The sequence below is a fragment of the Trachemys scripta genome, chromosome 1 (genome assembly GCF_013100865.1).
Source record: "Trachemys scripta elegans isolate TJP31775 chromosome 1, CAS_Tse_1.0, whole genome shotgun sequence".
Lineage (NCBI taxonomy): Eukaryota > Metazoa > Chordata > Testudines > Emydidae > Trachemys > Trachemys scripta.
Window position 1 is genome coordinate 337,500,007 of NC_048298.1, and position 27,258 is coordinate 337,527,264.

Here is a 27,258-nt window from a genome sequence, read left to right on the forward strand (position 1 = left end):
GTCTCCTCCTGCCTGAGGTGTTTCCTATTTTACCGTGAAAGGGGTTTACTACTGATCTACTCCGCAAGAAGTGACAAGGAGTCCTGTGGCACCTTATAGACTAACAGACATATTAGAGGATAAGCTTTCGTGGGTGAATACTCACTTCGTCAGAGGCGGGTATAAATATGCAGGCAAGAATCAGTCTAGAGATAACGAGATTAGTTCAATCAGGGAGGATGAGGCCCTCTTCTAGCAGTTGAGGTGTGAACACCAAGGGAGGAGAAACTGCTTTTGTAGTTGGCTAGACATTCACAGTCTTTGTTTAATCCTGAGCTGATGGTATCAAATTTGCACATGAACTGAAGCTCAGCAGTTTCTCTTTGAAGTCTGGTCCTGAAGTTTTTTTGCTGCAGGATGGCTACCTTTAAATCTGCTATTGTGTGTCCAGGGAGATTGAAGTGTTCTCCAACCTGTTCTCCAACAGCTCTGTCCACATTCTGGAGCAGCTGGCCCCAGAGGAGCTGTCAATGGGTCTCTCCTCAGGGTGCCCCAGGAGCAGGGAACTCCCCCATCCCCTGGGATTCCTCCGTGCAGCTCCATGAAATCCCCTGGGTGGGCCAGAATGGAGAGTGGGAGCCCCCTCTTCCCGGGGCAGTGGGTCTGGGGCAAACCGAGGGCACCAGGGAACTGGCAGGGAGCTGCTCCGGCCACTGCACGGCTGGGCCTGGGACCCGGGCAGTCAGCAGACCCCCAGCTCAGCGGCACATCCCCACTTAGTAGTGGCTTGGCACAAACCAGCAGGGTAAGTGGCTTGTGCAGCCTCCTTCCCCACAGCCACACAGTGCCCGGCGTGGGCTGGGGGAGAGGGGCTGCGATATTCCTGATGGCAGAACCTGCTGATTGCATCGCTTTCCTTGCAGCTCTGACCTCTGGACAGGATGGACACAAAGTACGAAATAGCAGAAGGGCCTGTAATTTATAGACCGTTTCTGGTGGTCTGTCACCCGCCATCTGGCCATGTGTCCCTCCTCCATCTCTGTCCTCCTCTTCAGGGTTCATCTCCCTGCTCTGTTTCCTCACAGCCTCCCTTCTCCCAAGAGGGTCTGTTCTCCCCACGTGATGGGGCGTCTCGTCTGAGTCTGTGTGTTTGTGTGTGTGTCCCTCTATTTCTTCTCCCCACGCCTGGACGTGATGGGGCTGGAGCTGGAGTTGGATCTGCGTTCCCATCCTGTGCAGGGGCTGAGTGTGTTTTGTAAGCAGCGCTGAATGAGCTCTCCCCTGACATCTAGTGGTGAGCTGGGGAAGAGGACTTCAAGAGCCGACCTTGTTTCCATGGGCACCCCCACCCTGCCTAGGTGCTCAGCATGATGGGACTGGTTTGCCCAAATGATCACTTTTGGCTGGTGTTGGATCACAAGTCACGTTGTTATTGGGGCAGGGGTACTAAAGGCCTGTTATCCTTGTTGTGTGACTCAAGGGCAGCAGAACTGTTTTGGCATAATAGAGTTCCATTTCTGTACGGCATGTGATCTAGTCCCACACAACATCCAATGGGGTGTTTGTAGTGGGGTCCTGTAGGATCTCTTCTTGGCAAAGTAGCTTTTAATATGTTTATCAAAGAGCTGGAACAAAATATAACCAGTCAGTTATACAGGTCAGAGTGATCTAGGTATTTGGTAAAGAGGGCTAATTTAATTATCAGGTATTTTGATACATCTAAAACAACGCAGAACAAAGGATGTAGCTCACACTTACAAGATAAGGGACTGGAATATAGAATAGGAGCAGGGATGTGGTACTACCTCTATAGAAGCGATTGGCGAGACCATTACTGATACGGTGTCCAGTTCTGGTATACTCCTGATGGCCCAATCTGGCTATTCAGAATATCCATACACACGCCCTGCCCCTTGCTGGAATATGTCAGTTGCCATGGTAGCGGTCAGGCCTACCTCCATGCTGTTACTGATTAGCCCCCATGCAATCCCAGTACAGCCAGTGGGCATATAAAATTGGACCTTTGATTTCACCAGTTAGAAATATCATCTTTTGAGCAAATTTGATATGAAAGTGACTGAGAGATAGAGACATGGGATACCACAAACTGTGCTGTTACAGATTCACCTGGCCGAGACACAGATTTAATCCGTCAAGTGTATGAATGAAAATACTCCAACTTAGTTCATTTCTGAAAAGTCTTTTACTGAAGTCATCAAAAGTCGGTACAAAAAGTGCTAGCACGACAGGAATATAAGTAATTATTTATCTAACATGCACCCATTTAAAGCTCTACCATTGTAAAACAAATCCTACCTGGAATAATACTATGAGCTTACATTTTGATCTTCCAGTCAGTAATGTATAATCAAAGCTTGCCCAAGCAGGTACCAGCGACACTCCCCAATGTTCCTGGTCATAGGTGATCTGCACCCACTGGCAGCCAAGCTCCCCCCAGCCTGCCTCTTCCCCGCCTCTTCCCCTGAGCGTGCTGCATCGCCGCTCCTCCACCTACCTCCCAGTGCTTCCTGCCTCCCTGACGCCTAACAGCTGTTTGGTGGTGCTTTCGACTTTCCGGGAGGGAGGGGAAGAACTGGGGATGCAGCGCGCTCAGGGGAGGAGGTGGAGACTAGGCGGGGCAGGGATGGGGACTTGGGGGAAGAGGGTGGAATGGGGCTGGGGACTTTGGGGAAGTGGTGGAATGGGACGGGGCGAGGGTGGTGCAGGGGCAGGAAGAGGCAGGGACGGGGCGGGGTCAGGGTCAGAGGGGGGACGTCAAGCACCACCCGGCAAAGGGGAAGTCGGCGCCTATGTTCCTGGTTGGGACGCTGTCAGCATAGCATAGCAGGACGGCTTTGGATCTGGCAAGTCCCATCACCATGATTTGTGTTAGAGAGAAAAAGTGAGTAACACGAATAGGACAATTTAGAAACCAGCAAACAGCTTCAGAGCAGCAACGTGGACCAGGATGATGGATCCTCCAAACAGTGAAGAGCTCAGCTCACTGGGGAAGGCCGGGCCGCCTCTGGTAGCTGTTAATAGGAAAAAGCAGATCAAAGAATTGATAGGAAATTATTTCACACTGACTGAGATCCTTAAAGCTGAAACACAGGTTTCCTTCCCAACAGTTGCTGAAATCTGCTTATTTCAGAGAGACATTAATTCATTTCCCCTCAGCAGGACACTCCAGCCTGGGACATTCACCTCACTGGCGAGATTTTCACCTGCTTCCTCCCTCCTCAGCCTGCTTGTTCCTTTGGTATGAATCACTGGTGAGCATGTTTCCCCCAAGACAGTTCCAGAGGTTCAGATTTGGAGCTTGTTGTCTGCTGCGTAAGTGTATTCCAGTTATGAGTAATAAAGACATGAGTCTGTGGAAACTGGCCGCAAACACCAGTAACACCATTTCTCTTGGGGTTTTTTTATTGGCTTTAGGGGGAAATGTAGAGCTGGGCAGAGAAAGGCCATTTCATTTTGTGGAGGATTTTGATATTTCAAAATTTCATTTTGTTCTGATTTGAAATGAAAACCAAAAATTTTGAAATTCTCCACACAAGGGAAGGGAGCGTCAGCTCTGGGGCAGTGCACCAAGCAGGCTGTCCCAGGGTTGGGGGCACTGGAAGTCCTGGGGTCCATGATTCCTAGGCAGCCCTATTGTCAAATTCCAACAAGAAAATGTTTCATTGAGATTTCTCTGACCTGCTCTGGTAAAATAGTCCTGTTTAGTCCTTTGGGAGGATGTAGTTCCACTGGGGATAGAATGTGTCTAGTTATGAGAGGAGGGATGTGGAGACACACTTGTGGTGTTGGGTTAGGGGATGTGTGTTCAGATTATAGCTCAGGATACTGAAGATGACTCTTTAGTGCTCTAAGGACTAATTCTCCCCACATTTTCTTTTCTGAAATCAACTAGACTTAGAATTCATTGAGACCTGAAGATGCTCTGATACTAGTCATGAGGGACATATGAGAAATTGGATAAACAGACAGAACCTACAGTTAAACCCACTTATTTCTCAACTGGTTTCCTGTGACATGTTTGCCTGGTGGCATTGCTCTTGGCTCTGCACTTCAATACAAAGGGCAAATCATTTTCAAAAATTGTAAAGAAAAAGATTCTTTCTTACCAGAGTTGTAAACACATGTTTGGTCCTTTTCTCCTACGGTACAAAACAGAGAGGGTCAATGAAATGGGATCTGTCCAGGTAGAATTTTCAACTTCACTCTACTGTTTCCAAAGAAACATAGGAACTGTTGAATTGGATTCCACCAATGGGCTCCATCTAGCCTGGTATCCTGTCCCTGATTGAGGTGAGGCCCAGCTGCCTCAGGGGAAGCTGCAAGAAATCCCCAGTGAACAATTCTGGAATTACCAACACATAGGGGAAGTTTCTTCCCCAACCCTGGCAGTTAGTGACTGCCTTATGTCATAGGCCTAAGGGATTATACTCCTTTTAAAAACAATTATTTTATTCTGTGTAACATAACTGTGGAGATTCTCACTTTCTGTATAAATGGCTAATTCTTTTATTGAATTCTATTGAACTCTTGGCCTTACGGAAACCATGTGGCAATGAGTTCCACAAGTTAACCCTGCATTCTATAACAGGGCATTCCCTTTTACTAGTTAAAATTTGTTGCCTTCAGTTTATTCTTGTTTTATGAGAACAGGAAAATGGCACTCTCTAATTTGCCACTGTCTCATTTATTATTTTGTATATCTCCATCATGTTTCTTTTTATGTGTCTCTTCTGCTAATTAAACATCCCAATTTCACCTTTATAAATCTCTCCAGACCTCTCATCATTTTCAACACTTTTAGAACTAGGATAATCAGAACTGAACCTAGTATCCCAAGGAAGAGTGCCCCATTGATTCATATAATGGTGTTATAATATCTTCACATTATTCTCCATCCCATCATTCTTTATGTTTGCTAACATTTTGTTTGCTTTATAGACCTAGCAGCACATTGAACAGAGATTTTCATTGAGATTTGCACCGACTCTCCACAATGATGGCCCAGTCTCTTTCTGAGTTGATACAGCTCATTAACAATCCAGTGAAATTATTCCTCACAATGTGCATTACCTTGAATGTGTGTCAGTGAATGTCACCTGATGTTGCATTGCCCATTCACCCAACTTGGTTAGATCTCTCTGAAGTTCCTCACCTTCGTCCCTAGTCCTGATTGCCCCAAATAATGTGCCATCTGCACACTAGGCCACCCCCCTGCTCCCTTTTCCACATTATGACGCTTTTTACCTCGAGGGAGCATCCAGTACTCCCATGTTCATCCTTGTAAAATTATTAAGAACATAAGAATGGCCCTACTGGGTCAGACCAAGGGTCCATCTAGCCCAGTATCCTGTCTTCCGACAGTGGCCAATGCCAGGTACCCCAGAGGGAATGAACAGAACAGGGAATCATCAAGTGATCCATCCCCTTTCGCCCATTCCCAGCTTCTGGCAAACAGAGGGTAGGGACACCATCCCTGCCAATCCTGACTAATAGCCATTGATGGACCTATCCTCCATGAATTTATCTAGTTCTTTTTTGAACCCTGTTATGGTCTTGGCATTCACAACATCCTCTGGCAAGGAGTTCCACACATTGACTGTGCATTGTGTGAAGAAATACTGCCTTTTATTTCTTTTAAACCTGCTGCCGATTAATTTAATTGGGTGACCCCTAGTTCTGGTGTTATGAGAAGTAGTAAACAACACTTCCTTATCTACTTTCTCTATACCAGTCATGATTTTATAGACCTCAATCAAATCTCCCCTTAGCCGTCTCTTTTCCAAGATGAAAAGTCCCAGTCTCATTAACCTCTCCTCATACGGAAGCTGTTCCATACCCCTAATAATTTTTGTTGCCCTTGTCTGAATGTTTTCCAAGTCCAATATATCTTTTTTGAGATGGGGCGACCACATCTGCACACAGTATTCAAGATGTGAGCGTACCATGGATTTATATAGAGGCAACCATATAGATTGTGTGGTATCCAATGCAAAGTTTGTCATGTCGGGTTGTCTTCGGAAGGCTCATGATGCACTGAGCATTGTTGTTATAGTGATGTTATAGTAATTGTTGTTACAGTGATGTTATAGTAATGTTATAGGTTATAATTTCAGGTATATAGTTATGAGGCTGAAAATGTACCCTTATGGCTTAAAACAAGCCCAGGGAAAAACTCTCTAAAAGCAGAGGGACAGTTCACACCTCATCCAGGCATGTATGGGACCAGACCAGACCAGACTCACAGGAACAAGGACACTGGCCTAGGCAGCAACAAAGGATCTGTTGGACTCTTGAGTGAGTCACCCCCCTTCCCTTGGTCAGTTTGGGACTGGGATGAGGTGATGCTCACCTGACTCTGAAGGGGGGGGGGCAAAGACAAAAGGAAAGAAAGAACATGATAAAAGGGAGAAACATTTGCCCTGCTCTTCCTCCTCCACCTACAGACATCACCACCAAGCGAATGAAGCACTGATCAAAGGGGAGAGCCTGGCTGAAGGGCAACCAGCCAGCCTGTGGTGAGAAGCCTCTAAGTTTGTAAGGGCACTGAAATGTTAAGATCAGCTTAGAATGCGTTTTGCTTTTATTTCATTTGACCAAATCTGACTTGTTGTGCTTTGACTTATAATCACTTATAATTTATCTTTGTAGTTAGTAAATCTGTTTGTTTATTCTACCTGAAGCAGTGCGTTTGGTTTGAAATGTGTCAGAGACTCCCCTTGGGATAACAAGCCTGGTGCATATACATTTTTTTGTTAAAGTGATGAACTCATATAAGCTTGCAGCGTCCAGCGGGCATAACTGGACACTGCAAGACGGAGGTTATTAGGGTTGTGTCTGGGACCGGAGATATTGGCTAGTGTCATTCGGTTGCACAATCCGAGGAGCAGCTCACATGCCAGAGGCTGTGTGTGAACAGCCCAGGAGTGGGGGTTCTCACAGCAGAGCAGGGTAAGGCTCGCTCCCAGAGTCAAGGACTGGAGTGACTTAGAAGATCACCGGTCCAGATAGCACCAGGGGAATGTCACACACATCCTATGGATTTGCTGTGCCGTGTCTGAGGAGCCCCAGCTGCTCTACCAGGGCTCCTGTGGACTCTGTACGGGGCGTGTGTGTGTTAAAGACTCGCAGTGGTTTGGGGCCTTCACCTGCCTTTCTAGTGCTCCCATTGCCATGACGTCTAGGCACCTTCTCTTTCCTCAGTGACTGCCTGGGACCCAGTGTCCACCCACCCCAGCCCGAGGCCTCTCTAGCAGCAAGAGTCGTGGCAGCCTGTCTCCCCCAGCCCTGGTGGCAAGTCCCCAACTCAGCGTCCCTCTCATCAGCTCTCCCTGAAGTGGGGTTTTCAAATTCTCCACAGCACATAGCCCCCCACAAATATTTCTCCTGTTCAGCCCAGTACTCACCCCCCAGGTACGCGCAGTTAAAATGGCTGCAGGTCCGGTTTGCGCTCTGGAGGACAAAGCTGTTACTCTCTTGTCCTCGGGCCACATTGAATATCTCATGGACTGGGATTAACACTTCTTCCTCCTCCTGAAAACGTGAGAAGGCCCTGATCTCAGCACCAAAGCACGTGTGGATAGTGAACAATGTGGCTGTGCCAAATGTCTTAGCTATTCTTATATCAAAAGACGAAGAGGCGAAGTATCCAAACCTAATGTGACCTGATCCCGTGTGCTGAAATCTGACAGAAACTCCCCGATACACAGTCATTTTGTACACCACATCACACCTCCCTCGTAAGAGCTGTAATGCTCTTGTCAAGTAATAATGAAAGGCTTTGAACTGGAAACTGGCCATGTAATGAGCTCGAGATGTCCCAGCCCCTCTCACTGCCGCATTCAACTCACTGTGAAAGTCATTGTCAGTATAGGCTATTATGGCTCTTCCATGCTCATCTTTAAAGCCTTTGGGGAGAGAAAGCTCAGTTTTTATACTTTGCCATTTTCCCTCTGAGCTTTCCCACACCCTGCTAAACACTGAGGACATGGACTTTTCTTTCTCTAGCAGTCCAGGTGCAATTCCATCCATTTTTTCAGCACATCCTATATATTGGTCATCAAAAGCGTCATCCATCATGCTCAGCTCCACCTGGCATTTTGCCTGGGAGAATAAAGAAAACAAACGGTCACATTGGCATTTGTGTTACAATAGCATCAAGAGGTCACACCCAGGATCAGGGCCCCATTGTGCTTGGCCCTGTACAAACACACTAGGAATGGCCTCTGCCCTAGAAGCTTACCTCTAAAGAGACAAGGCAAAGGAAAGGGGGGAGAAAGAGATGGAACACACAAGCAGAATCCTCAGTGTGTTGTTTGGCAAATGTCCACATTGGTGCCTTGATTTTTGGGAGGGAGGAGCGGCGTGGGGGTGATGGATTTGTAGCTGCCCTGTAATAATGGATTAATACTGTCTGTTGCCCGGTTCCTGGGAAAAAGATGCAGGGGTGGATACAAGAGGTCTGGGAATGCAGGCGATCAGAAGGTCTGTGTCGGGTTTAAAGAGGAACACTCATTTAAGAGGGGAGAGGGAGTTGTTTGGGGGGGCCAGGCTCCGGCGCAGGTCCTGCTGGGGTGCAGAGCCTGCCTACATTAGCCCCAGGGGATGGTAGCCCTTTAGGTAAGACCGATGTGAGTGTGGACTGTGGGTTGTTTTAAAAGTCTGTTTCTCTAAACAATTTGTATTTACAGTAAAATGAACAACACTTTGTTTGGTATCAGCAGATACACCATTGGGCACCGACTCTCGAAGGGATGAGCCACAGGGACCTGAACTCAGCCAGAGCTGCTGGAAAGCATGATGGAGTCACAGGTATCGCAGCCCTGGGCTCTGTCTGAGAGAGGGAGAATCACAGGATTCCTGCCCAGGAGGGTAAAGGCACAAGGCCTGACACCCGAAGGGCTGCACTCAGAGACCAGCGAGCCACGTACCCGTGACAGAGGTGTTTTTAGTTTACTGGACTGTGTCTAGATGTAGGGTTAGGAAGAAGGCAGGAAGGGATACATTAATAGGGAAGACAAAGCAGGAGGAACAAGGGACATAGAAGTGAGGGAGCTAGGAGAGACTGAGATCCCAATCCACTTCCACTGGGATATCTAAAATCACGCCCATTTACCTCAGGGGGAGTCAGCGGGTTGCCATCTCCGTATGCCAGCCATTCACTGCATGCTACAGGGGTGGCGATGCCCGTGGGAAGGTTCCATCCAGGATCCAACCCCCGAATGCACATGGAGGACGGCAACACCGTTGTGGTGGGTTGTATAAACCCCACACTGGTTAACCAGGGGTTGACAGGAGTCTGAGCCCCTTTAGGCTGTAGGGTGGCACCTGGAGGGCGTTACGCATAGGTGGTGATCAAACCCAGCTGGGGACGTTCCCTTGTGAGCTAAAGGCAGAGAGAGGCCTGGAGCCAGAACTGGAGGGCCCGGAGCCAGGAGGAGGCCTGGGAGGCTGGGGGTAGTGAAGCCTGTGGCCAGAGGTGAGTTGCCTCGGGCCAGGAGGAAGCTGGCGGCAGTGTTGGTAAAGCCTAGGGGGAGTTTGGACAGGAGTTTGAGGGGCTGCAGGGAGAGGGGAAGACCTCGGCAGTCCCTCTCCTGGCAGTAAAAAGCAGAGAGACCTGAGGGGAACAGGGAGGCTCCTGCAGGGTGAGGAGGAAGCCTGAGCCAGGCAGAAATTAGTTTAATTTTATCCTTTTGGTTTGGGATTGTGTTGGGGGATTCCCCGGGGGATCCCTGTGAGGCCGTCCCTGAAAGAAGGATGAGCCGGGAGAGGCTGTGCGGGCTGGAAAAAGCTGTGGTAGGAAGATATCCAGGGAGGCAGCAGCAAGGAGTCTGACGGAGCAGAGCTTGGCTGCTGGTCAGATGGTCCCTGGACTGGAACCACTGTGGAAGTGGGTGTGGGGCCCTGATTAGACAAACACCTGTCCGGGCTGGTCTCGGTGCACTTGGTCCGGCCTCAGCACACAAGGCTGCACTAGATGACCTCTCGCGGTCCCTTCCAGCCCTACGTGTCTATGGGTCTAAGGCAGTATGGCTGCCTGCATAGCCTTGAGCAGAAACACGAGAAAACACAGAGTGCTTCCCTGGCAAAGCTCAAGAGTTTACCTGAGGGATTCCCAGCCAGGTCTGAAGACAGAAGTACGTCAAGGGGATCAGCAGAGGCCTCAGCATTGTTCCAACTTCCCCAGTGCGGCTGCAGGAGAATCCATCAGGAACGTCAGTGGGGATTTGGGGGGAAAGGACACATCAAACCCAAACATCCTCCCCATTGTTTCACTGTGATCTGTTGTTCCACATTCAGTAACTGGGATTTCCCAGGCAGGAATTGCTATCTCACGGATGGCAGCCCAGCCATAACGGAGATGGGTTTGACCCTGAAATACAGTTCTCAGCTGGAGGGGTGGGCAGTAGTTGTGGGCAAATCCTGCTTTCACTTCCTAAAGGATTCTGGGGGGTGGAAATACTGTACCTAGTGCTGCTGTGTTTACTCGAAAGTGCTGTTAAACTGCTGCACAATACACAGAACCCAACAGGCCGAACAGGTCTGTCAATCGTATCCTAGAACAGCGGTTTTCGAACTTTTGTAGTGGTGACTCCTTTCACACAGCAAGCCTCTGTGTGCGACCCCCCCGCATAATTTAAAAACACTTTTTAAAAATACTTAACACCATTATAAATGCTGGAGGTGATGTAGGGTTTGGGGTGGAAGCTGACAGCTTGTGACCCCCCACGTCATAACCTCGCAACCACCTGAGGGGTCCCGATCCCCAGTTTGAGAACCCCTGTCCTAGAGAATGGGGCTAAAATAACAATATAACTGAATATTTCAGTGCCTCACCTATTTACTTCAGACCATTTCTCCAGTCTGTCCAGATCATTTTGAATTTTAATCCTATCCTCCAAAGTGCTTGCAAACCCTCCCAGCTTGGTATCGTCCGCAAACTTTGTGTCCTCTCTATGCCATTATCTAAATCATGGATGAAGATATTGAACAGAACTGGACCCAGAACCAGTCCCTGTGGGACCCCATGTGTTATGCCCTTCCAGCATGACTGTGAACCACTGATAACTACTCTCTGGGAACAGTTTTCCAACCAGTTATGCACCCACCTTATAGTAGCTCCATCTAGGTTGCATTTCCCTAGTTTGTTTATGAGAAGTTCATGTGAGACAGTATCAAAAGCTTTACTAAACTCAAGATATACCATGTCTACCACTTCCCCCGTTGAAACAATTTGTATTTGACAAATCCATGCTGACTGTTACTTATCACCTTCTTATCTTCTAGGTGTTTACAAATTGATTGCTTAATTAGTTGCTCCATTATCTTTCCGGGTACAGAAGTTAAGATGACTGGTCTGTAATTCCCTTGGTTGTCCTTATTCCCCTTTTTATAGATGGACACTATATTTGCCCTTTTCCAGTCCTCTGGAATCTATCCCGTCTTCCACGACTTTTTGAAGATAATCGCTAGTGTCTCAGATATCTCCTCAGTCAGCTCCTTGAGTATTCCAGGATGTATGTCATCAGGCCCTGGTGACTTGAAGACATCTAACTTGTCTAAGCAATTTTTGACTCGTTCTTTCCCTATTTTAGCCTCTGATCTTACCTCCTTTTCACGTGCATTCACTATGTTAGACATCCAATCGCTACTCACCTTTCTGGTGAAAACTGAAACAAAAAAGTCATTTAGCATTTCTTCCATTTCCACATTTTCTGTTGTTGTTCACCCCGTTCATTGAATAACAGGCCTGCCCTGTCATTGGTCTTTCTCTGGCTTCTAATATATTTGTAGAATGTTTTCTTTTTTACCCTTTATGTCTCTAGCCAGTTTAATCTTGTTTTGTGCCTTGGCCTTTATTTTGTCCCTACACTGAGCAGCTGTAATAGCCTAGCAGTCTGGACAGTGTTACCACAGCAACGACATTCGACAGCACTTAACACATCATACTGCAGATGTTTTTCTATATGTTATTTATTTAAGGTGATACCTTGTAAATGTATTGAATAGAACCTTATGTGAGGGGGCTGCTGGTCCCGCACTGAAACTCAGAGGGAGGGTCAACTAAAAAACCCCACTTTCTCCTAGATTGAGAAAGGGTGGAAGAGAAATCAGGATCCTGAGGCTGACAGTCCCCAGAGCCAATGGGAGAGGCCAACGCTCCAGGTCAGCCTGATTGACAGGGCAGGCAGGCCAATGAAGGAGTCAGGAGCCTGGGGACCGGTGTGAGCTGGGGCTGCCAAGGGCAGAGTAAAGGAGAGATCTGCAGTCAGAGCTGGGCTGGGGGCAGAGCTGGGGCAGTGCAGGCCAGTTGCCCTGTTGAGGATCCAGGGCTTAGCTATAGTGAGGAGCCGTGGGCCCAGAGACAGGATAGCGGATGCCGGCTGTGCCACATATAACACTGCAGCCAAGCGCAGTGAGTGACTGGGAGAGCCGGGGGGGCGGGGAGGGGGAGTGCAGTGATACATCACCTGACAAGAGCCCTTGCAAGCTGGGACGTGTGAGGAACAGACTGTGAACTTCCCTTACGTCCCAGAGACGCTGTTTGTGGTTTCCCTGTGCCCACAGTGCGGGTTCCCTGTTTCCTTTAACCTTTCCCATTTTCCCTTATTTCTCTTGCTGCTGTTGTTTAATAAATTGTATGTGGTCTGAACTTAATGACGTAATCAGTGGGTCAAGAAAGTCACTGGTGAGGAGAAAGCACCCTGGAGTGAGGCCACCCTAGACCCTGTCCTAAGTGAGTAGCACAAGATTGGGCGTCGAACCCCAGTAATCCTAGCCTTGGGGTTAATGCACAGTTGCCAACTTTCACATGGTAAATAAGCACCCTGACTTTCAGAATAAGCCAAAAGTCAACCTAATCCTATTGAAAACAAGGGCAAAACAAGACAATCCCAAAAACCCCAACACGCTATGTGACGAGGGGTTTGCAGTCTGAGACAGACAAAGGCTGGTAGAGAAAGAAGTAAAGTGACTTGCCCAATGTGACACACACCAGGCCAATGACAGAGCTGGGACGAGACCCTAGATCACCTGGCTCTCAAACCGGTGCTTTACCTACCAGACCACAGCACCTCACAGGTACATTGGGGCTGGACAGATGTAGCTGTGGTGAGATCTGTATCATTGACTTTTTTTCCATTTATAACTTGTTATTAATTTTTCCAAATACAACAAATAGTCCAAACTACCAGATTCATCATAATACAGACAGTAAGTAAAGGCGGGTCAGGCCAAAGGGGTGAGGAAGCGACATATCTATCTTCAGGCTCTGCATTAATCACAGAGCTCTAAGAAGTCAGCACAAAGACTGCGGAATGCAGTCATTGGTTGGCTCCGAGGTCGGCCATATCACTGAGCCAGGCATTAACGTTTGGTGGGGATGGACTTTTCCATTTTTGCAAGATGAATGTTTCAGCGACCAAAGCAGATTTGTATCACTGGCTAAACCACAGACCAACCTGCTGTCTAGAGATGAATGTAGCACAAGTGTCTGTAATGAGGTTAATGAAGAGTAAGAATTTAAAGCTGTTACTAGACCTGACTTCCCCGAGTGGCTGCGATTCCCTGGCAGGCTGCTGACCCAAGCAAGAGATGGCTGCAGACTAAATACTACAGCTGCAAATGTTTCTACCACAGGAAATGGCCTGTCTTTAGCTAAGAAACCTCCATGTTGACTTTCACTTTCAGAATTAATGGAATTGTTTTTAGCTATAAGAGGCTGAGCTAAATCTCACTGAAGCCAATGGAAAGACTCCCATTGATTTCAATGGGTTTGGATCGGGCCTACACAGACTCAAAAGGTTACTGTGATCTAGGGCCAGGGCTCCTGAGTATTCCCAATATCACCTATTTCCAAATATATCCACAAAACTACCTCCCGTTTTATCCTGTGAATCCTGTTGGAGATTTTTTTACCTCCCTGAACCAGATGTTAAAGCCAAGTAAAGACTCCAAACACTCTGGTATTTTAGGGGCAACAGCTTACTTGGAAACAACATGTAAGCGGGGGAATGGTCCCGCTATTGTGGGGAACTTTCCTGGCTTATACACCACCCCTGTGCTAGTGAAAGAATCTGAGTCTTCGCTCCCACTTACCCAGAGGCCTCCCTGCCCTTGAGGACTCCCCTTCCATTTTCTTGTGTGGCAGAGTCCTCATAACCCCAACAAGGCTGGGCCCAGGATTCCATCCCCCCTCCTTCTGCTGCTCGCTCTCCACCACCCTCACTCATTTTCACCGGGCTGGGGCAGGGGGGTTGGGTTTTGGGAGGTGGGTGAGGGCTCTGGCTGGGGTTGCAGGCTCTAGGGTGGGGCTGGGGATGAGGGGTTTGGAGAGGGCTTCGGGCTGGGGCAGGGAGATTGGGGTGGGTGGGGGGTTAGGGACTCTGGGCTGGGGGTGCAGGCTCGAGGTGGGGCCAGAAATGAGGGGTTCAGAGTGTGGGAGAGGGCTCCATGCTGGGGCAGAGGGTTGGGGTGTGTGGCGGGGGTGAGAATTCCAGCTGGGGGTGTGGGCTCTGGGTTGGGGTTGGGGATGAGGGATTTGGGGTACAGGATGGGTCTAGGGCAGAGGATTTGGGTGCAAGGGGATGAGGGCCAATACCCGACCGTCAGAAGGTGCAGGTACCTGCCCCAATCAAGAAAAGTTATAAAAGGTTAAAGCAAAACTCCCCACCTAAATTATCCACTGTAGAAGCTGCTCAAACACGGGAGACACCGGTTCCTTTGAAAAAGGAAATCCCACATATAACTGTAAAGGAGGGAAAAAATCAACTTCTAAATCGGAACCGTCAGGATTGAGTCGTCATGTCTCTCCAATAGCAGTGTTTACAAATGTAAAAACACTAAATGCCATTGCAAACTAGGGAGAGCGAATAAAAAAAGGAGCTCCAGTTGTAGCACATGCAGCACATTGGGAAACAGCAGTAAAATTATTTTTTAGACAAAAAGAACTTGGTTGAGATTTGACAGGTAACTGTAGACAGAGCTTTGTGAAATGCCACCAGAATTTCAAGCAGGAGAAAGCTCAGTTAAGGACACTGTACGTCTGTTAGACCGGCACCCAGAACAGTCGGGGTCACCCTGGTAGCTGACATGGAACAGCAGGAAGGTGAGTCCCTGCCTAAATTTCACACTAAACTTTCAGCAGCTTGGATCCCTAATGAAATGCCTGGAAAGGAAACACCCTCGATGTATTGATTTGTTAGTTAACAATTCTTTGCCAGTGGTTCAGGATAGAGTAATAATGCATGTACACCCCAATATGCAAGCACCTGTGCTGATCACTCCCGATCCCAGCAACCCGTATCACTGAGGGTACATCTACACTACAGCGGGGAGTCGATTTAAGATACGCAAATTCAGCTACGTGAATAGCGTAGCTGAATTCGACGTATTACAGCCGACTTACCCCGTTGTGAGGACGGCGGCAAAATCGACTTCTGCCGCTTTTTGTCGGCGGCGCTTACTACCACCTCCGCTGGTGGAGTTAGAGCGCCGATTCGGGGATCGATTGTCGCGTCCCGACGGGACGCGATAAATCGATCCCCGAGAGGTCGATTTCTACCCGCCGATTCAGGCGGGTAGTATAGACCAGGCCTTAGAGGTCTCTGAGCACAATTGCACTTGCAACAATAGCTTCTAAAAGAAAGGCATGAACAAATGTAGCCCAGTAGCCTCTGCTCTAAAACAGCTGTTCTCACTGCGACCCCCTTCTGACAACAAAAATGACTACACAACCCCAGGAGGGAGGACCAAAGCCTCAGCCCGCCAGACACCCACTGCACTGGGGGAGTAGGGGGGACAAAGCCCAAACCCAAGCCTCACTACCCTGAGCAGGGAGGCTAAAGCCAAAGCACAAGGACTGTAGGCCCAGGCAGGGGGCCTATAACGTGAGCCCCGATGCCCAGGGCTAAAGCCCTCCGGCTTCAGCTTTGACCCCAGGAAGTGGGGCTCGGGCTTCGGCTTTGGCCCTGGGCGGTGGACTCGGGCTTTGGCCCTGGGCCCCAGCAAGTCTAAGACAGCCCTGGTGACCCCATTAAAACGGGTTCACAAACCACTTTGGGTCCTGACCCACAGTTTGAGAACCACTGCGCTAAGAGAATGAGCCTAGTGGAACTTAAATATTCCACTTGTTAAATATATATTTTTCACCAGCTGGACAACCGAGCATTTTGCATTTTAATTTATTTAAATCCAATAGCTCTACATTCCAAACACACCCCTCTCCAGTTCTTGCTTTATATTCAAATTGAGGATGGACACGTGTCTAACGCTCAGCTAGCGCACTGGGCTTTGGTATTGCGTGACAAAGATATAACAGTGACCCCAGTATGGACCTTAGCTCCATTGCTGGATGCCCTGTTGTATTCTGGGAACCTTCATGTGTACCCAGAGGATGATTAAGGAAAAACCTTGACCCAGTTTTTCACATTAATACTTCCCAAAATAAAAATCTTCGAAGCATATTGCTCTTTCCTAGATCAATCCAACCATTACGATCAGGAAAAAAACAATATCTACTTATTATTGATCCATTCTCCAAATGGGTGGAAGTTTTTCCCCTTAAGCTTATTTAGATAAAAGCCAAGGAGAGAATGCTGGGGAAACTGGAGTTCAAGTTATGCTCCTATCATATGCTGTATAGAACATGATTTATGTACGCAATGAACTCGGGCACACTATATTATGAATAGACTCAGTTTCCTTTGTATAAAGAGTCAGAAACAAACAAACAAAAAAATAGAATTAAAGTTGTACTGAAAAAGAAATATGGCTCTGTAGCCCAATGGTTAGAGCACTCACCTGACAGATCCCAGTTCCACTCCTTTCTCCACCTCCATTGGGGGGAGGACTTGAACCAGGGGTCTCTTACATCCCAGGTGAGTACCCTAACCACTGGGCTAAAAGTTATGAGGAAAATGCTCATTCCCTCCCCTCCCACCCACCCCAATTAGCTTTTTGTGTAAGTTTCTCTACAGGGGCTGATCTGGTAAGCAAGGTCCAAGCACGCTTACCATATCAGGTCCCACAGGTGAGTTAGGTGCAGGAACGCCTGTTTCCCCTTGGACATGAAATGCTCTGGCCTGTCATGGGCCTGCAGTGCACATGCTCAGAGGTAGAAACATAGGAGCCTGGGGAATTGGTTACTGCAGAAATGTAGGTGCCGAGTGAGTTTATGCGCCTACAGCGTTCACGGGCTGCTGAGCAGGGGCTCTATGAATCTGGGGTGGGGGCCTCATTCTGGGACTGAGATGCCTAAAGTGGCAGCTAGGTATGGATCGATATCAGCTGTCCTGGCAATCTCTGGGAAGAGATGAACAGCGTTCTGCTTGGGAGGCTCGCCTGATGTTATGAACAGATTGTCTGAGCAGTTGTGTCAACAGAGGATGGATCTTAACAATGAACAATCAGGGTTGTTTGCACTCTATGGAAATAGTTGTGGTCAATGTATGTTATGATGTAGATGTGAGCAAAATAAGCAGATTTTTTTTGTTTTCACTACACAGGGTTTTAAATATTTCTGTAGTTTCCCCGTCCCAAAAGCTTTTATAATTTTATAACAAATTAAAGCTCTAAAATCAACTCAACAGAAAATATTGGACTTTTCATTCTGTGCACCCCCAGATTCTACACAATTTGCATAACAAAAGTACCTAGAGCTCCCAACCCAGATTGTGGCCCCGTTGTGCTAGGGGCTGTACANTTTAAAATTAAATTAAAATGCAGAGCCCCCCGGACTGGTGGCCAGGACCCGGGCAGTGTGAGTGCCACTGAAAATCAGCTCGCGTGCCGCCTTCGGCACCCGTGCCATAGGTTGCCTACCCCTGGGCTAGCGAAAGGATCTGAGTCTTCGCTCCCACTTACCCAGAGGCCTCCCTGCCCTTGAGGACTTCCCTTCCACTCTCCTGTGTGGCAGAGTCAGTAACCCCGACAAGCCTGGGCCAGGATTCCTGGGGGGCTCAACCCCCAGTCTTATCATGGTCACTTAGGGCAGGGGCTAGAGTGTCCCCACTCCTGGGGGCTCTCTCCACACTGGACACTTCCCTGACCCACTAATGATTACATAGAGCTCAAAGCAAATCCAATTTATTAAACAGCAATCTCCCTACACTGGGCCCACTGCCCAGGGTCCCCCTGGCTCTCTCCAGCGGCTCTGGACAGCTCCAGCTGCACTCTGCCCCAGCACTGCTGCTGCTCTGCCTCCAGCTCCCTGGGCTGTTCTCTGGCCCCTCTGGCTCTGGTTGCTACAGCTCTGCCCCCAGGGCAGGTCTGCTCTCTGGGCTGCTTGTCTGGTTCTCTCTGGCTGGCCCAGCTCTGCTCCCCAACTCAGCTCTGGCTCGGGCTCTTGCTTTCTCCTTAGCTCGGCCCCACTCTGTCTGACCCAGGCAATTCCAGCTCACCTGGAGGACGGGGCCCCCTGGCCTCCTGACTCTCTGATTAGCTGCCCGTCCTGTCAATCAGGCTGATCTGGGGCATTGGCCTCTCCCCATTGTTCCTGGGGACTGTCAGTCTCACAGTCCTGCTTTCCCATCGACCCCTCCCCTTTCTTTTGGTACTGGGAGCTAGCAACCCTAACCCCCACTGCGTTTTAGTAAGGGGCCAACAGTCCCCTCACAAACACATTGATAACGTTTTTACACTTGGATTGGAAAGTTGGATTTGCTGGTTTGGGGGTAAAAGTGCAAATGAATTAGAATTCCAATAAGCCCAGAGAGAACGCTGGAGTGTGCCCCATGCAGTGAACTAGATTCTCTTTCTATCACTGCCTGTCAGACCGGCAGAACTTCAAAGGGTAAAATACAGGGTATAAAAGCAGTCCGTGATTGGACTGCAAAACTGACCAGAATGCTGGCTATGGGTTAATCTCAGTTTCTTGTTAAATACAGAGTTACAAAACTGGGCAAAACATATTTTGTACCCAATAAAATGTGTGTTAACATTCAAGAGTTACTTCAATCACATTTGCTTTAGCAATCACCTTTTCTTAGAAGAGGGGTTATTTTACGTGTAGCCAATCATTTTAGTTTATTATTCATTTATTGTGTAACGTTATGATTAATCAATATGTTATATCATATATACTCATTGTATGTTAATTAGAGTTAATTTGTAGGATTATAAAAGGATAAGATTGATCGGTATTTCGAGGAACCAAGTTTTAGACGTGAGTAAGACGAGCTGAAACGCAAGGCCTGTAGGCTGAGCCTGCAAGATTTTAGCTTAGCTATTTTAGGCCTTGGAGATAAGAAATGGGGACCATAAGTAGGGTTGCCACCTTCCTAATCGCACAAAACAGAACAGCCCTGCTCTGCCTCTTCCCTGAGGCCCTGACCTGCCCCTTCTCCGAGGCCCCACCCCTTTTGCTCCATCCCCCCCTTCCGTCACTCGCTCTCCCCCACCCTCACTCACATTCACCGGGCTGAGCAAGGGGTTATGGTGCAGGAGGGGAGGGGGGATGAGGGCTCCGGCTGGGGTTGCAGGCTCTGGGGTAGGTCTGAGGATGAGGGGTTTGGGGTGTGGGAGAGGGCTCCGGGCTGGGGCAGGGAGATGGGGTGCGGGCTCCAGGAGGGGCCAGAAATGAGGGGTTCAGAGTGTGGGAGAGGGCTCCAGGTTGGGGAAGAAGGTTGGGGGTGTGTGTGGGGGAGGTTAGGACTCCAGATGGGGGTACAGGCCCTGGGGTGGGGCCAGGGATGAGGGGATTGGGCTGAAGGACGGGGGTCTGAGCTGGGGCAGGGGGTTGGGGTGCAGGGCGGGTGAGGGCTCTGACTTGGGGTATGGGCTCTGGGGTGGGGCCAGAGTTGAGGGGTTTGGGGTGCAACAGGGAGCTGGGGCAGGGGTTTTTGGGGGGTGAGGGCTCCGGGAGGGAGTTTGGATGCGGGAGGGGACTCCAGGCTGCGGCAGGGGGTTCGGGTGCGGGGTCCCTGCGGGACTTACTGCAGCTCCCAGGAAGCAGCCACCAGGTCCCTGCAGCCCTTAGACACATGGGCAGCCAGGGAGGCTCTGCACGCTACCCTGGTGCCTGCAGGCGCCACCTCCGTAGCTCCCATTGGTCGTGGTTCCCAGCCAATGGGAGCTGCGGAGCGGACCCTGGGGACGGGGATAGCACACGGAGCCTCCCTGGCCGCCCTTCATCTAGGGGCCACAGAGACCTGGTGCCCACTTCCGGGAGCCATACAGAGCTAGGGCAGGTAGGGAGCCTGCCTTAGCCCTGGGCCCCCGCTGTGCCACCTATCGGACTTTTAATGGCCCGGTCGGCAGTGCTGACCAGAGCCACCAGGGTCCCTTTTCGACCGGGCGTTCCAGTCGAAAAACGGTTGCCTGGCAACTCTAATCATAAGCCAATACTGGAAAATAACCTGCTTATGAATGTTTGTGTGGTCATTACCCTGGGTTTTTATGTTCTTTTATGTTTTATGACTCTAAATCTGAAGCAAGTAGCAGAGGTGACATTCACTCTGTTTAGCATGAAACCGTAGCCACCAGAGCCGAACCCACAGTGGTGTAACGCCACATTACAAAATTCACTTTCAATAAAATAAAAGGCTACAGAGTGGCACCAACACATGGCTCTAGAGAACACAGAAAAAAGACCAGCTTAGATAACAAGGGAATGGTTTACTTACTCCTATTTTTGAAAATCAATTGATAATCATGCAAGTAGGAGAAACCTGTCATGCTCACAGTAACTAACAGAGGGAACTTCCTGCTTTTGCTTATGTTTGCTATTGCATTCATTGTGTGGTTTTGCTTGTGTGTCTATGTGATGTAACGACTGAGCTCAGGAAAAATGTAAAGGGGAAGTATCCTCTTATTCATACTGTAGGTATTGAGAATAATGAAGATGTGTTATTGAGAGTAATATTTAAGGGGAAGATTATCATAGAATGGTACCAAATAACTAAATAGCAGTTGTGTGTAAGGGACCCAGCATTCATGTGCGGGTAGAAACCCTATCAGGTGTGGCAGAGTGAGTCAGATGGTTCACCTTCATTAATCACCTCCCCAAACTTGTTAATAAGCTCCCCAAACTCTGGACTCCTCTGGACTGCACTGCCGATGGAGGATCAAGTAAAACTTTGTGGAGTTACCTTGGTCACCGCCCCCTCCTCTCGGTGTTCTCCAGCTGTAAACAGCTGAAGGGGAAGGAAGCACCACAAGCACGTCTCAGCAGGGGTAATACCCTATAGAATGTTTATTTAAATGAGGAAGCAACTAAGGGAGAGACGCCTTCCGAACTCCTAATAAAGAACCCTTAAGAGAGTCATTAAATTGCTCCTGAGGCATTCTGCACCCAAAAAATAAAAATTCGCTGCCAAAAATTAATAACCCTGCACACAATATTTAAAATTCTGCAAAATTCTGCAAATTTTATTTGTAAAATAAATGTGGAGGCTCCAGCATGGCATTGGGGAGCACAGACCACTGGGGAGAGTCACATGACTGCTCTTCTGGCTTCCCTTTGCTTCCCCGTCAGAAAGTCATTTTCTGTGGGGAAGCAAAGCAATCTGTGGGGGACATGAATCCTGCGCATCCGCAGTGGTGCAGAATTCCCTCAGGCGTACATTAAAAAAGGTCAGGTGCCAATTCAGGCAGTCGCCCTAATGGCCCCACAGACACCCCTCAAGACCTTTGTATGGGACTACATTGAAACCTATGGTGGAGTGTCAGCAAAAATGCTGAATTACCAAATCCACATAGATCACCCAGATCTATGGAACTTAAGGTGTTCCATTTTGAGAAAGAAAAATTAAAGAGAAAATCTCAGGAGGTGGAGGAAAGGGACGATGTATCCATTGTAGGTAACAATTTAGAAAGAAAATTGAGAAGGACAGTTGGATCAGGCACAAGAGCCTTATCCCAGGAGAAAGGGATTAGTGAGAAGTTAAGACAAAGAGTAAGTAAGCCAGACACGTCACAAACCCATCCGCAATCGGACCGCTTATTACAAGAAACTCAGGGAACTATAGATGTTGCTGTGAAGGCCTGTAAGGAGGCAATCCTAGATATCAGGACCTCTCAGGAAAGATGAAAGTCTTTGCAACCTGAAGTTCCAGCAAGTAATTTCGATATCTTTAAGTCAATTGAGTCAGAAGGAAAAATGAAAAGAACAAGTGGCATAATTCATTTTGAATCTGATCTGCCCATTGTACCCCAAGCCACTTTAGAGCCAAAACCAGAATCTCTACAGAAACCTACCAATACCCAACCATCAGAAGGTGCAGGCACCTGCCCCAATCAAGAAAAGGTATAAAAGGTTAAAGCAAAACTCCCCACCTAAATTGTCCACTGTAGAAGCTGCCCAAACACGGGAGACACTGGTTCCTTTGAAAAAAGAGGAAAAGGAAATCCCACATATGACTGTAATGAAGGGAAAAAATCAACTTCTAAATCGGAACCTTCAGGATTGAGTCGTCGTGTCTCTCCAATCGCAGCGGAAACAAATGTAACAACACTAAATGCCATTGCAAAATTGGGAGAGCGAATGAAAAAAGGAGCTCCAGTTGCAGCAACACTGGGAAACAGCAGTAAAATTATTTCACTTAGAGAAAAAGAACTTGGTTGAGATTTCACAGTTAACTGTAGACAGAGCTTTGAGAATAATTTCAAGAAGGAGAAAGCTCAATTGCACTTGCAACAATAGCTTCTAAAAGAAAGGCATCAAAAAATTTAGCCCAGTAGCCTGTGCTCTAAAACAGCGGTTCTCAAACTTCATTGCTCTGCGACCCCCTTCTGACAACAAAAATTACTACATGACCCCAGGAAGGGGGACTGAAGCCTGAGCCTGCCAGAGACCCGCTGTCCCCCTCCGGGGGGTGGAGGGGGCAAAGCCCAAACTGAAGCTCCACTGCCCTGGGCAAGGAGGCCAAAGCCCAAGGGCTGCAGCCCCAGGCAGTGGGCCTGTAACGTGAGCCCCGCCACCCGGGGCTGCAGCCCTCAGGGTTCAGCTTTGACCCCAGGAAGTTGGGCTTCGGCTTTGGCCTTGGGCAGTGGAGCACACACACACCCCTCTCTTCTTGCTTTATATTCAAATCAAGGATGGACACGTGTCTAATGCTCAACTAGCGCACTGGACTTTGGTATTGCGTGACAAAGATATAAGTGACTCCAGTATGGACCCTATCTCCATTGCTGGATGCTCTGTTGTATTCTGGGGACCTTCATGTGTGCCCAGATGTTGATTAAGGAAAACCTTAACCCATTTTTTCACATGAATACCTCCCAAAATAAAAATCTTAGAAGCATATTGCTCTTTCATAGATAAATCCAACCACTATGACCAGGAAAAGCCAGTATCTTGTTATTGATCTATTCTCCAAATGGGTGGAAGCATTTCCCCTTAAGGTAAATGTTGCTTTAGCCACAACAAAAATCTTGGTGAAACAAGTCTTCTTTCATTGGAAACTCCCCACAAGGTAGCTGCCAAATTGAGAAAAATCCAAACAGAAGGCAAAAGCTTATCTTGATAAAAGCCAAGGAGAGAATGCTGGGGAAACTGGAGTTCAAGTTATGCTCCTATCATATGCTGTATAGAACACGATTTATGTAAGCAATGAACTGGGCCACACTATATTATAAGTAGACTCAGTTTCCTCTATATACAGAGTCAGAAACAAACAAACAAAAAAAGGTAAATAAATTCTATCATGTTAATAGAATTAAAGTTGTACAGAAAAGAAATATTTCTCCACAGGTGGAGGAACCAGAGACATTAACCACAAAAGAGGAAGTAAAGGATCAGAGAGCCAGCCACAGTAAAAAGAAAAGAAATTCATGTCTTAACAACATTGATGATATATTATTGCCTTAATACTGCACTTCAAACTGAACAACAGATTATTCCTGTACAACAAGAGCGAANCCTAGAGCTCCCAACCCAGATTGTGGCCCCGTTGTGCTAGGGGCTGTACATAGGGAGGCCGTGCCAATCCCCAAAAGCTTACAGTCTAGGGCAGACAAAGGCTGGTAGAAGAAAGCGAGGTAGAGTGACTTGCCCATTGTCACACACAGCAGGCCAGGGGCAGAGCTGGGATGAAAGCCTTGGTCTCCTCATTCCCAGCCAGCTGCCTTATCCACTGGCCCACCCTCCCCCTCGGTTCCATAGGTACTGGACAGATGGAACTGCGGGCAGATTTGTATCATTGTTTAAACTGCTGTGCGACCTGTTGTCTAGAGATAAATGCAGCAGAAGTGTCTGTAATTAGGATAATGAAGAGTACGAATTGAATGATGTTACAATACCTGACTTTCCCAAGTGTGTCTGAGTCCCTGGCAGGCTGCCGACCCGAGCAAGAGATGGCTGCAGATGTAGAACTTAATCTGCAGTGTTCATAACACAGGAAATAGTTTGACTTCATCTAAGAAACCTCCCTGCAGACTTTCACTTTCAGAATGAACTACGTTTTTTTTTTAGGAAATAAGGGTCTGAGCTAAATCCCACTGAAGCCAATGGAAAGACTCTCATTGATTGCAATGGGCTTTGGACCAGGCCTGTACAGAGTCAAACCGTTACCATGAGCTAGGGCCAGGGCTCCTGAGTATTCCCAATAACACCTGTTCCCAAACGTATCCACAAAACTACCCCCGTTTTATCCTCTGTGCTTCCTGTTCTAGGGTTCTTTACCTCCCTGTCCCAGATGTTAAAGCCAAGCAATTTTGCTACCTTGGCTCTACTGTTCCCAGCAATGTAGAACATGATGCTGAGCTCACTAGTACAATTAGCAAAGCTGTCAGGAACTTTGGTCTTTTGCAAGATGGAGCCTGGAACAATAGCAAATTGTCAACTAAAGTGAAAATCTGTATTGATGAGACATGTGCTTTATCCAGTCTTCTATATGGCTCAGAGACATGGACGACTTACACCAAAGATACCAAAAGACTAAACAGTTTTCATATCAGATGCTTGCGTAAAATTCTACAAATAAAATGGGAAGAGAGGCTGACAAATGTGGAAGTGTTAAACTGTGCTGATATTTCATTCATGGGAACGTTGGTTAGTAAAAAAAAACCTCACGTGGCTTGGACATATCAAGCGAATGCCGCAAGGGACTGTCACTCGCGCACCCAACTCCAGCAGCAGCAGTTGTTACAAATAATGCCCATCCAGCAGCTGACCCAGGAACTGTCTGTCCAGCAACAACAGCTCATACACCATATGGTGGCCCTTTTGTGACCTCCCACAATGACTGGGTCTTCTGCTGCAGGCCAATGGATGTAGCTCTGGTGACTTCAGCCATACCGGTCCAATGAAGCTGGGTTCCAGTGTTGACTCAGATGCCTTCCTTGAGATGTTTGAATGGGCAGTGGTAGTAGTGCATTGGCTGCCAGAACACTGGGTGGTCCAGGTGGCTCCATATTTGATTGGGGCAGCCCAGGTCAACCATGGTAGCCTGGATCCCGAAGCGGAGCAGAATTATCCACAAATCTAAGTTGCCATCTTGGAACATTTAATGATCTCTGAAAAGACCTTCTGCCAGCACCTCCAGGAACAGACGTATCCCGTCTGAGCCCAGCCCTTGGGCGTAGCACAGAAACTGCAGGACTCCTTCTAGTGGTATCTCAAACCAGAATCCAGGATGGGATCCAAGTGGCTGAAAGAGTCCTACGAGAGCACTTTGCCCAGATACTCCCAGCTGGGAATAGGGGCTGCATCTTAAGGCCCTGGCCTGGATGGTGTTTAGTTGCTGGGTGTTTTTCCACACTCTATTTGTTATGTAGTTCAAGTAGCACAGGCCCGGCCTGAGGTACTGTAAGTAAAGTGTGTTTCTTTTGCACTGCGTGGTCCCTTTACAAAACCAGTAATGATCTCACTAATTCCATAAACACAGGTATCTTGAGAACCCATGGTCTAGATATATACCCTTGCATTTGGCTGTGTTAAACTGTGCATTATTTGATCATGCCAAGCTTCCCAAGTGATTCATATAACTCTGTATCACTGTCTTTGCTATTTGTTGTTTATCATCCCACCAACGTTTGTGTCATCTGCAAACTTTACCAGTAAAGATATTGTATTTTCCTCCAGACCATTGATTAAAATAATTTACAGTGTTAGTCTGACAATGTGGTCCCTGCAGGATCCCACTAGAAACACCTCATCTCATTTATGATTTACCACTATTAACAATTATATTTTGAGATCTATCAGTTAGCCAGATTTTAACCCATTTAATATGTGCCATTGATTTTGTACAGTGCTAGTTTAAAATCAGAATTGCCTGCAGTACTAAGACAAATACCTTACAAAAGTCAGTATCAGGGGACAGGGAGCGGGGGTGGGGTCCCGAGGGTCCCAGGAGGGGGCGGTCAGGGGACAAGGAGCAGGGAGGGTTGGATGGGTTGGGGATTCTGAGGGGGGCAGTCAGGGGGCGGAAAGTGGGAGGGGGTGGATAAGGGGCGGGGGACCAGCCTGTTTGGGGAGGCACAGCCCTCCCTACCCGGCCCTCCATACAGTTTCGGAAAGTTTGCCCACCCTGGTCTAGTTCATCCCTGACAGGTGTTTGTCCAACCTGCTCTTAAAAAATCTCCAATGATGGAGATTCCACAACCTCCCTAAGCAATTTATTCCAGTGCTTAACCACTCTGACAATAAGGAAGTTTTCGTTTCATATTTCCATTCTTTATAGAGTCCCATAACTGCTGTTCTGTTTTGCCTGGAATCAGCGTCAAAGCCAGGCCTACATTGCAATTACTTGGATCATCCCGTTTACCTTTTTTAAACTAGCAGTCTATAAACAGGTTCCTAAGGGAAGTGATGGAAACCACATGCCTGGGGCCATTTAACAATGGAGGAAAAGAGCACTGGAAAATATAGGGAACAAAATAAAATAGTTCAGGAAACAATTCTGCATAGTGCCCTAGGGATGGACTGGATGGAATATCCTCGCATGGTTCCAGCTCCCCTAGCAATGATGTTATGCAAAAGCCCCTCGCTACTGTTGGTATATGTAGGGTTAAGTATAGACCTGGGAAACTGCTGGTGTGCTGACATGGTATTAGGGAGCAGAAACACGGGCATGCACTGTTTCTGCGCTTGATAGATAAAGTGTTACCCCTCTCCCTTCCCTTCTGCTTGTTAGGGATTGATAAGCGTTGCAGCTGCATAAGGACTGTGGTTGTTTAAAGGATCCCCTTTGTGCAAAGAGGTGTTATCTCCTCCCACTTCCTTTCCCAGCTATATAAATGAGATCGGGGTCATGGCCCCTTCCTCCCTTCCCTGAGAACTGCTGATCAAGGGAATTTGTAATTACTGCAAAAAAATGTATC

At 47.9% G+C, this 27,258-nt stretch overlaps 1 protein-coding gene across 3 annotated transcripts; it reads right to left on the bottom strand.

Moving 5' to 3' along the window:
- Positions 1–2,631: 2,631 nt before the first annotated feature.
- Positions 2,632–24,365, bottom strand: LOC117871353 (ecto-ADP-ribosyltransferase 5-like). Of its 3 annotated transcripts, XM_034759254.1 has the most exons (6): positions 24,235–24,273; positions 14,669–14,743; positions 10,101–10,188; positions 7,404–8,100; positions 4,107–4,139; positions 2,632–3,011 (listed from the first exon to the last, which is right to left on the bottom strand). In XM_034759254.1, exons 3-6 carry the CDS (start codon positions 10,164–10,166, stop codon positions 2,905–2,907), a joined length of 903 nt encoding a protein of 300 aa, XP_034615145.1. In that variant the 5' UTR covers positions 10,167–10,188; positions 14,669–14,743; positions 24,235–24,273; the 3' UTR covers positions 2,632–2,904. The 3 variants fall into 3 exon arrangements, with proteins under 3 accessions (XP_034615145.1, XP_034615143.1, XP_034615144.1); XM_034759252.1 differs by lacking the exon at positions 14,669–14,743 and having other exon boundaries at positions 24,235–24,365; XM_034759253.1 differs by lacking the exons at positions 14,669–14,743; positions 24,235–24,273 and adding an exon at positions 13,537–14,130.
- Positions 24,366–27,258: the final 2,893 nt, after the last annotated feature.

Excerpts from the sequence above, each read along its gene's own strand:
- LOC117871353 (XM_034759252.1), bottom strand. The coding sequence starts at position 24,350 with ATGAAGTCAAACTATTTCCTGTGTTATGAACACTGCAGATTAAGTTCT. Across the intron at positions 10,189-24,234 it reads GACACACTTGGGAAAGTCAG|CCGCACTGGGGAAGTTGGAA; the intron begins GTATTGTAACAT and ends ATTCTCCTGCAG. Across the intron at positions 3,012-4,106 it reads AACATGTGTTTACAACTCTG|CTACCAGAGGCGGCCCGGCC; the intron begins GTAAGAAAGAAT and ends TCCTATTAACAG.